This window comes from Trichosurus vulpecula, chromosome 6, assembly GCF_011100635.1.
Source record: "Trichosurus vulpecula isolate mTriVul1 chromosome 6, mTriVul1.pri, whole genome shotgun sequence".
NCBI classification, from domain to species: domain Eukaryota; kingdom Metazoa; phylum Chordata; class Mammalia; order Diprotodontia; family Phalangeridae; genus Trichosurus; species Trichosurus vulpecula.
Window position 1 is genome coordinate 279,216,308 of NC_050578.1, and position 9,766 is coordinate 279,226,073.

At 54.9% G+C, this 9,766-nt stretch overlaps 1 protein-coding gene across 1 annotated transcript; it reads right to left on the minus strand.

Moving 5' to 3' along the window:
* Positions 1 to 259: 259 nt before the first annotated feature.
* LTO1 (LTO1 maturation factor of ABCE1) lies at positions 260 to 7,640 on the minus strand. Its single transcript, XM_036762702.1, has 5 exons — positions 7,509 to 7,640; positions 5,726 to 5,831; positions 5,126 to 5,196; positions 2,852 to 2,969; positions 260 to 2,488 (listed from the first exon to the last, which is right to left on the minus strand). Exons 1-5 carry the CDS (start codon positions 7,556 to 7,558, stop codon positions 2,420 to 2,422), a joined length of 414 nt encoding a protein of 137 aa, XP_036618597.1. The 5' UTR covers positions 7,559 to 7,640; the 3' UTR covers positions 260 to 2,419.
* Positions 7,641 to 9,766: the final 2,126 nt, after the last annotated feature.

The following is a 9,766-nucleotide window of genomic DNA, read 5'->3' on the forward strand; positions in this document are numbered from 1 at the left end:
TCCTCAGGGCTACTATTTCCAGGAGGCCGCCACCAAGGAGGCCCCAGAGACCAAAGCCAGCCCATGGATGCTCTGGTGGCCAATACCCCCAAACTACCTTCCCTTCTCTCTCTGCATTGTCTGCCATGGGTACGTCCCTGCTGGCTGTCATCTGTTTCGGGGTTGGACCCCACTATACCACTCAAATTCAGACTAAGAACAGCTTATTGGGGCCATTAATCAAAGACAAAAATTGTGGGAGCCAACCTTGCACCATGCAATCAGGACAACACAAAATCGTTTATTTTCAGGAGACTGTCAAGCTGAACAAGCTTGTAAAGATGGCTTATGGCTGTCACCCAACACTTTCCCTAATGTCCTGGTTCTTCCTCCAGAGGCCACAAGGGGCTGGTTTTCCCTGGGACCTCAATGTAGGGGAAGTGGCTTGTGATTTTTTCCAGGTCTCAAAATTACCAAAACTTTCTTTCAGAGGAAACTTTCCTAGAATCTAACATTGGTGTGGAGAATCCCTGATACCCCAAGCTATCCTAGGAAAGGAAAATAGCAAACGCCCCTCATCTGGAAGTTGAAACTAAATACTGACCTAACATGTTTCCGAGTGGCCTTCAAGAATCTAGGCCAGTTAAGTGCTCTGTCCTCTCAACTCTTTCTCTTTAATGCACCAGGCCTGATGTCTCAAAATTCTACTTCCTACTGCTATGTCACTTAAATCCAGACCTTCAGGCATATCAGGCAAGGCAGGGAAGGGTTCCTGCCATTTCTAAATATTGGAATTTAACCAAAATTCAACGTTACTGCCCGAAGAGTATCAAAGTGGTGATAAACAAATCCATCTGTGCATAAGACTCTCCAAATTCACCTGCCCCTGTCTTATTTGTAGGGACTCTCTCCCTTCCCAAGGGTTTTTTTTTTTCTGCCAGTCTGGCTGTAGGAACATGGGGTGCCAGGACATCAGAGGAGGAGCCTGAAATGAGGTGGGGAGCAAGTGGGGGTGGAAAGGTGGGGCTTTAGCACGACCTTCTCTGGGAAAAGCCAACCTGGGTCATCTGGGTAACAGCCTTGGGGTCAGGCTGAATTCTGACTTCACCTGTGCCACAGAGGCACAAAAGAAATCTATTATGCAAAGGGCCCCTGACTTCAATGTTCTGCCTTCCATGGTCTTTTTTACTGCTGGGTAGGAAGATGTTTTTAAAATCATAGACCCCAAAACATAAGAGCCATCAGAGGCACACCTGGACAGGATTGCCCCAACCCCCCACCTACATGCCCTCCATAGACACACCAGGGTCTCTCAAGGGTGGCCTAGCCCACTTTTGATGGCACCATCTGTCAGGAAGGTCTCCTGCTTTAGGCGAAATGTGGAGAAGGAAATGTCCCTTGGCTACCTCTGCCCACGTGAGCTCATCTAAAAGCCATGTTTTCATATTCAGTGTCTAAGAATTTTTAAGGCCTGAGAGCTGTGATTTCTCTGGTGCTAGGGAACCTGGCTGTCAGTGTGCCTGGCCCCAGGGTCAGAAGTGGGCCTCAAACCCAGTCCCTCCCTGCCTGGCTTCCAGGACCGAGAGAAGCCACATAATCACTCAAGAAACATTCATCCCGCTAATCAGAGAAGCAAAGGCTGCTGGGACTGAAAGAGACCTTGGAAAGAATCTGGTGTCATCTCCCTAGATAACAGATGAGGAAACCGAGGCCTGAAAGGGGGCATGATTTGTCCAAGGTCACTAGCTACCTGCCAGGAAAGCCATTAAGTGCCTGCTCTCCACCTTGCCAGGCTGACCCTGAGAACCACACACGTTTCCTGGCACAATATTTAATCCTGGTTAAATATATTTCCTCATCTCTGGACATCTTCAAATGAATGGCTAATTTAAGAGAAACGAAGGATAGTTTATGAAGTCTTTTCTAGGATGACTTGAAGTCAGATGCTTTTTCCTTGTTTCGCTCCCAAGTCTTCTCTGCAGGGACGCCCGTCAAGGTCAGAATTAGCCAGCCCTGCTCAGGTTCAATGAAGCAACACTGGCCAAAGGAGAGAAGGATTGGTGCTTGGCGCTGTTCAGAATAAATGACTGGAATTCCAGATCTTGCACTGTGGCTGCGATGGGAGGCCTCTACTTGCTCATTTCCATCTCCGTTCTCAATCCTCTGACCATTTCTCTGGCCAAGTCCAGAGCAACCGTCCCCCCATCTGCATGGTCCTCCCATCTCTCCCCTCGCAGAGGGTTACAGAGACCACGACTTTTCAAAGGAGCTTGTATGGAGAAGACACAAAGGAAGAACCACCAATGGAAGTCTTTTAGTGGTGAGACTGTGACCCTCGCTTTGGGACACAAACGCCCGGTCACTGCCTGGACTTTAATCTCATTTTTAAACACTATACAGATAGCTGTTCCTTAACGTTGCCTCTGTCTTCCTGTCATGCTCAAAATGAAAGTGCAGAGCCTGCGGGACCGACTCTGAAGTTGGGTTGGACGCTTAGCAAAGAGCAAACCTGGAACACAAAACACAAAGACAAAGGGGCTGCAGATGCCGTGGGCATCTCTGTCTGTCTGTCCGTCAGTCCAGCCTAGAGTGCCATCTCCTTCTAGCCCTGACTTGCAGCCACATCCTGGCTGCCCCATTACCGAGAGTTAAGTGACCTCTCACACTTGATTTGGCAGAAGCACCAGATGTAACCGGGGCATGGTTCTCCCCGATGGAGGCCTACAGGGTCAGTGGCCCACTCTGACCCCCTGCAGGGAGACTGGAAGTCAACCCCTCCCCTGTGTTACAACTTCTTACTTCTCCTGAGACAACTACACATCACAAAGTCACACTATGGATTCTCCGCTTGTCCAACAAACCCAGAACCAACCTGTTTAAACTTCCCTCTAATTCTGTCCAAATCTTCGTGAAGTTGGGCATAGGTGGCGTCGGCATAAGGAAATTTCTGCATCAACCCTAGGAGAGAGTCTAGCATCCTTCTCTTCTTACTACAAAGCAGGAGAATACAGGATGTTAGGGCCTTCCCCACAAGTCTGTCACAACCACAGCGGTTATTTAGAAGGTTCTCCTGGCGCCCTCCCACCCTCCCCAGAGCAGTAACTAGGCCCCCATGTTTGTCACCATGATGGTCACGTTGCCAACGTGCCAGCCTCCTCCCTTCCTTTGACTGATCCCCCCAGATGATGCTAAGCCAGTCCTGTCTGTGAGCACAGGTGGCCACAAAGCTGACTGGTGGAAGGATCCCTGAAAGGAGTCACTATTGCTACAGTCCCTGTATCAGGCCTGGGCAGGAGGCAGCGCTCCCAAGATGCTGGAGTCCTCAAGATGTAGCAGCACGGGGCTCAGAACCTGCTCCCTTAGCAGCTGCACTTTGGGGGCCAAGAACAGGCAACTCCCCCAACTGGCAAGATTTGGCCTCCTTCTGGGGGAGACCCAGAGATCTGCTCCCACCAAACGCCGCCAGGCTGGGCAAGGGTTCTCTAACCACCCGATTGTAGGAGCAGAAGGAACAGCCAAACCGACAGGAGACATTTGAGAAAAGCACTTCTCCAAAGACCCAGATGTTCCAAGGCCAACAAGAACTAACCCTGAACAGCCTTAACACTCAGCAGAGGGCTCACCATGCAAGATCCCGTCGGAGCCTCCAACACCCAAGGCCAATGATGCCGAGGGCTCTCCCCATGCTATGGACGAGGAAACAGAGGCTTGAGAGGCTGGGAGACCCGCTGCGTTGTGAGGGTACACAGCTGGCCCTGTGCTGCTGCGGGAGCCCCCAGAGGCGGCCCGTGGGGAGGTGCCCCGGCCCACTGGGGCCACTGAGGTTGGACAAGGATCCTCCCCCCAACAACCCTGGGATTTCTCTGTGTAAGAAGCCCCCTCCCCTGAGGAGGACCGGTCACTGCCCTGCACCCGGAGATGAAGGCTCCAGAGCTCATCCCGACTCCAAGGCTATTCCTCTCTCCACCAAACCGATGCTCAGCCCCATTTGAGGTGCTGGGCCTGGGAACTGACCCTGGTCCCAGGAGATCAAGACCAGGCTCTTCCCACAACAGGGCAAGGCCCCTCAAGTGGTATCTCTTCTTAGAGAGAGGATGGGCTGCATCATTGCAGTTTGGTAGGCCGGGAAGAGCCGATCCAGGGAAGGAGAAGGACAGAGGGCCCCAGCAGCCAAGCTGCCTCAATGGGGCCACAGCCCACCCAGGGGGAGGCAGTCTCCTCAGACCTGACACAAGCTACAAGAAAGGATTGTGGCCATGCTCCTCTGGCTCTCTCTTCTTGGGGGACAGAGAAGATGGCCATGGAGAGCACCACAGGACCCTACTCCCACTCCTCTGCCCCCTCCCCCACAGCGATGTGGCAGGGATGGAGGTGCCTGGATGACAGGGTCTGCATATGCCCACAGAACACGAACCCTGCTCCAGGGAAAAGGAGAATCGACTCAAAGCATGTGTAGTAACTATCAGCCAGCAGCCTCTGGAATATCCACCCAAGAGCAGTGGAGAGTGTCCAAGACCATGGAGCCAGGCCGCAGACTCTGACCAGCCCCACTTCCCCACCCTCAACAGCATCTCTGGGCTGGCAAGGGATCCAGACACTCTCATCCTGTGCACAACACAGTGACCACCACACTGACAAAAGGGGAAGAAAATCCCCTGCTCACCTGCCCACGCACCTGCCTGCTCACCCTGCCAGGGCTGCCCCCACCCCAAAGTGCCGCCCTGAGCACAACTCTGTTTTGGCTCAACACATGGCTCTTCTACTTCAATATTTTCTAAATTATAGAACGAGTATTTTGGCCTCGAGGACCTTGTAGAATACAAGAGGCAAGAACAGAAATCAGGAAAGCCCCTCAAAAGTCAAAATGCAGAAGGTTGGGCATGGGGAGAAGCCAGAGGTGAACGCAGAAATCAGCCCAATTATCCAGAACTTGGGTGGCAATGACCAAGAAGGGGAACTAAAACCCAACTCCCTCCTCCTTTCCCCTCCTTTTCTTTCTTTCTTTCCTTCCTTCTTCCCTCCTCCCCTCCCTTAGTGCACTAGTGTCTTCTGGGGGTGATAGTGAAGATGCCCAGTTTAGCCAAGAATGCCAGCTCCCTCCTGTCAACTCCACAGAAGCCAGCCCAAGGGGCTACTTTGCACCTACCTGTCTTTCTCCGTCGAGCACTCAGAAAGCAGACATTTCCATGTAAATGCAAAACCTTGGTAACACCCAATCTGTAAATTTAAGACAAAGTTGAGAAGAAAAATTAGGAAGGTGCTCAACTTAAAGCATTAGTGAGCGTCTTCCTTCAGTTCCCCTTCTGAAGCCTCCAACTAGGGGATGAGAGCTCGATGTGACCTCAGGGCAGCGAGAGCCTTTGGCTGCTGACGCCTTGGGCTATGCTATTTGGGGATTCAATCAGGAAAGAGAAAATGGAAGAAAAATGCTAGATTTTGCCCACATCTCCACCTTTTCTACGTAAAAGGGCAGAGGCAGCATAAGCCCCTGGAGTGGTGCTCAGCGTCCAGCCCATGTGATGCAGCCACATGAGACCCTCGGTCACCCACACGACCTGAGATGCCATACTTAGCCCCCGGCCCTGCTTCTCTGGCTGCTCTAAGCCAGTAACGTTTTCCCAGAGAAATGCTGCCTCCAGATCAGACCCTCGCCCCCTGGCCTTGCAGGCCAAGATGCCCCTGGGTGGCCAAGTCAGCAGGAGGCTCCTCCCTTCTCCTGAGGGGGCTCAGGATGGGTTTCTTTTACCTCAGAGCCAATGTTCGCGCCATGGGACACTCCATATCGTCTCCCCTCGGTCAGACCCAGACAGCTGCCTTCGGCGTAACCTTCCTGATAGCCTTCGCCATGATATCTGGGACAGGAAAAACACACCACAAAATAAACTTGAGGAGGGGCTAGTCACAGGACAAGGACATGTGGGCACCGTGGTGGTGGGACAGGAAAGACAAAGGTCATGACGATGAGGGATGACGAAGGAAGACGTTCCAGAACACACAGTGACCCCTGCCCAGGTCTGGCAATGATGGCAGGGCATGCGCCATGTTGGCCACACTGTGACCGAAGGAGCCTCAGAGACACCCCCTCCAGACAACCGAAGGAGGTCAGTGAGAAGGAGAGTGGGGTCTGAGCTCCTCGGGGCAGCATTCAGGAGGCGGAAACCTCCACGGCCACAGCAGAGAGAGGGCAAACCTGGGAAGAAGGCCCCGGTTCTAGCTGAGCCACCGTTCACTGGGATGCACCCTCACCTCTTCAGCCCTCGGTGGTGACATCTGTAAAATGGGGTCAGTAAGAATGATGCCATGGGACTCAGAGCATGGCTGTGGTTGGGGGTGGGTGAAATGCATGGGTTATATGTTCACACTTGGCTGGCACTGAGCTCATGCCCAGGGGGAGTGTCAGGGGGAGACTGCCCACAGGAGGGCACGGTGGCCCACCCCACCTTTCCAATGGGGGTCCTCACTGAATCCTGGCTACAGCACCTCTGGAGGTGGGGGGCCCCCGGAGGCCCTTGACACCCAGCTCGGGGCAAGGGGCCACTGCAGAGATTTAGCAAGCACCCCGGAAAGGCTCCGTCCCCTCTGGGGTCAAGTATAAAATCCCAAGTACTCCCGGACCCAGGGACACCGGCCTCCAGCTCTCGCCTGTGAGCACCTTCTCCGGCTGCCCTGCCCCCTGGGTCCTGGAGCGCCCTCCTGGAGGGTCTCTGCCCAAATCCCGCCTTCTACAAGAGGCCCCTCCAGGTCCTCTGACTGCCGGTGCCTTCTCCGATGCAGCTCTCCACCCGAGCCTGCCCGCATCTTGTCTTCTCACTGACGAGTGCGGCCGGTGTGGCCGGCGGTCAGCCAGGGAGGGGAGGGGCCGCGACCCTCAAACCTTGTCCGAGTGGACAAACGCCTCGCCCCTCTCGCTGGGGCTTGAAAAAAGGGGAATAGTTACGGGTACGGTGGGGGTCTGGGGATCCGAGAGCCTGCCCCCTCGAGGACGCCGGCCCCGCCCACGTGGGCAGGGCCCTGGAAACAGACAAGGACCAGGTGACTGAGCAGCTCTCACCTGCCTATAACATTAATTTAATTCCAGCTTCCCATCCAAGGGGCGGGGCGGGGCAGGGGGACACACCCATTACCCAAGCAGGGGAGGCTGAGGCCCTACTGTGTGCGCAGCCCGCCCCACCTCACAGGCAGGCAGAGGTCTCGAAGCAGGCGCCGCTGAGCCTGGCCCCCAGACCCTTTTTTTTTTGGGGGGGGGGGGCTGTGAAGCCCAAACTATTTCCGCACTGACAGTGTAGACGTCACTTCCTCTTCTCCGCCTCCCCTCGGGCAGACCCCGGCCGAGCCTCCGGACTGATGGAGAGAGGGGCGGGCTGGGGGGTCTGCCCCCCAGGTTCCTCTTCTCTCAGGCTATAAATTGGGCCGGGGGCTCTCTGGGGACCGTCCAGCTCCAGGACGTGGGTCTGGGGGACCTCCCCCCCAGGAGGGGTGAAAGGGGGCGGAGCCGGGGAAACTGAGGCAGGGCTCAGGCGTGCACCCACCTCTCCTCCGCCATCACGATGGCGTCGAAGAGATCCGGGGGCCGGTCCATGGCCCGGTTCGGTTCCAGTCGGCCCGCGGTCGCCTCCTCCCCTCTCAAGCCTGGCCGGCCGCGCAAAGGCCGCCGGAACAGAGACTACGGCGAGCCGGAGGGCCCTGGAGGCGGAGGCCGTGGCGCATGCTCAATAGCCGCGGGGTTTTTCTCCCCCTTTTTCTTCAATGGAACATTCCAGGCCCTTGGAGCGAGTCCTGACTGGCCGCAACCACTGAACCTGGAGAGAGGGGGGCGGACATTGAGAGGGGGCGGGGCCAGAGGAGAAGCCGGGGTCCGCCTCCTCCGATCCCAGTCCCCAGCCTCCCCAGGCATGCCGCTGCGCAAATACGCGGCGCTTAATCTGTGCTTGTGGATGGAAGGGCAAAACACATTTGCACGCACACACACCCCAAATCCGCAGCAAACCCGGGCTGCGCCTCCCAAGTTTGGGGACCCAGGCGCCCGTCCTCTGCTTCGGTTTACCCTCCTGCAAAATGAGAGGATGGACTAGATCCAGGACTCCTCCCCCTGGGGTCCTCCGGCGCTCAGCTCAGTGCGCGGCACACAGTCCGTCCCCATCCTCGGCTTCCTCACAGCCCCAGGGTCTGGTTTCATGCCCTTCAAAGCCTTCCGGTCCACAGACACCACCCCCGCTAAGGCGGAGAGCCCCTAGAGTCCTAGGATCTGGTGGAGCCCTGGATGTCATCCAGCCCTACCCCCCACCCCAGCCCGATTTCACAGGTGAGAAAACCGAGGTCCAGGGACATGTCCGAGGTCGCCCTGCCCGCTGAGTGTCACTGGCACGGCTGGCTTCGGAGTCAGGGTCTCTGAGTCCAGACCCCCGCCCCTCGATTCCGGCCCAATCTCCTCTTTTCCCGGCTGTAAACGAGGCAATCGGCCCAGACCTCCGGGTCTTTCGGACTGTCAAGCTTGGCCGGATTCCGGGGACTTGACCCGCTTGTCATTTCACACAGCGGCCACTGGAGGGAACTCCAGGCCTGGTGGAGATTTTATAACCCAATTAATTAAACTCGGAGCAGACAAGGCCTTGGGCTTTAAGCTAGGGGCTGTTAGCTTTTGGCGGACCAAGACCCACCCCTTGGGCAGTCGATCTGGCGAAGCCCGCGGACGCCTGCTCAGCAGAATGTCTTTAAATGTATAAAATAGATAGGAGTCCAAGAGAAACTCAGTGATACAATTTATTTTAAAAACAAGGGTTCCCCCCCAGGAAGAGCCCAGTCCCATTGGGCTGTTTTGTTTCCAGTTTGGGTTTTTTAGAGATGAGGAAGATGAGGCCCAGACAGGAGGGACTTGCCCAGGTCAGGATCCAACCTAGAACCCAAAGTCTCCTGACCCTTCCTCAGGACAAAGCACATTGTTTCATCTAGACAGAGAGGCCTTGAGCTCTCCATCATCGGACTCGCGGCTCAACCCACGGGGAAATCCTAGTGATTCATGCATGGAGTTGCACGGCCTGGAGAACTCACACTCCTTCCCAGCTCAGAGATTCTACTAGTCCTCCTTTCCAGACTTGTCTTCCATTGTTCTCCTCTTGCTTGCAGTGGTCCTGGCAAAGGCAAGCAATTATTTACTGCCCACACAATTGTTTCCTGGGCATTTAGTGCCTATATTCCTCCCTATCCCAAGGATAGGGTCATGACATCATAAGTACAGAGCTTGAGGGAATCCCTGATCACTGGAGGCCATAGGGTTCAACTCCCTGATTTTACAGGCAAGGAAACTGAGTTCAGGGGCTCACTGTTCCTCACACTCTCCATCTCCTGAATCCGGGCCTTTCCCTTTCACCTACGAGCTGAAGTCCCACCTCCTGGGTCCACCTCAATGCCAACGTCTTCCCTCTGCGGAGCAGCTCCAATTCATCCTGTACGTATTTTGTTTTTACCTGGTGGTTTACACATCTCCCCATTTGACTGTGAGTTCCTCCAAGGGGCTTTTTGCTCTTCATTGTTGTCCCCACTGGGGATACTAACCCATAGACTACAAGAATGGTTTGGAAAAGGAGAGTTTGAGAAGTAATAAGTTCAGTTTAGAAGTCTGCTGGTCACCCATTTTCAGATGCCTACCCAGTAGGCAGTTGGAAATGGGAGCCTGGGGGTCAACAGTGGTGAGGACTGTGAATAAGGAGATTTGAGAATCGTCATAAAGAAGATAGTTGAATCCCCGGGAACTGATGAGATCACCAAGCGTCACAGTCCAAATCAAGGG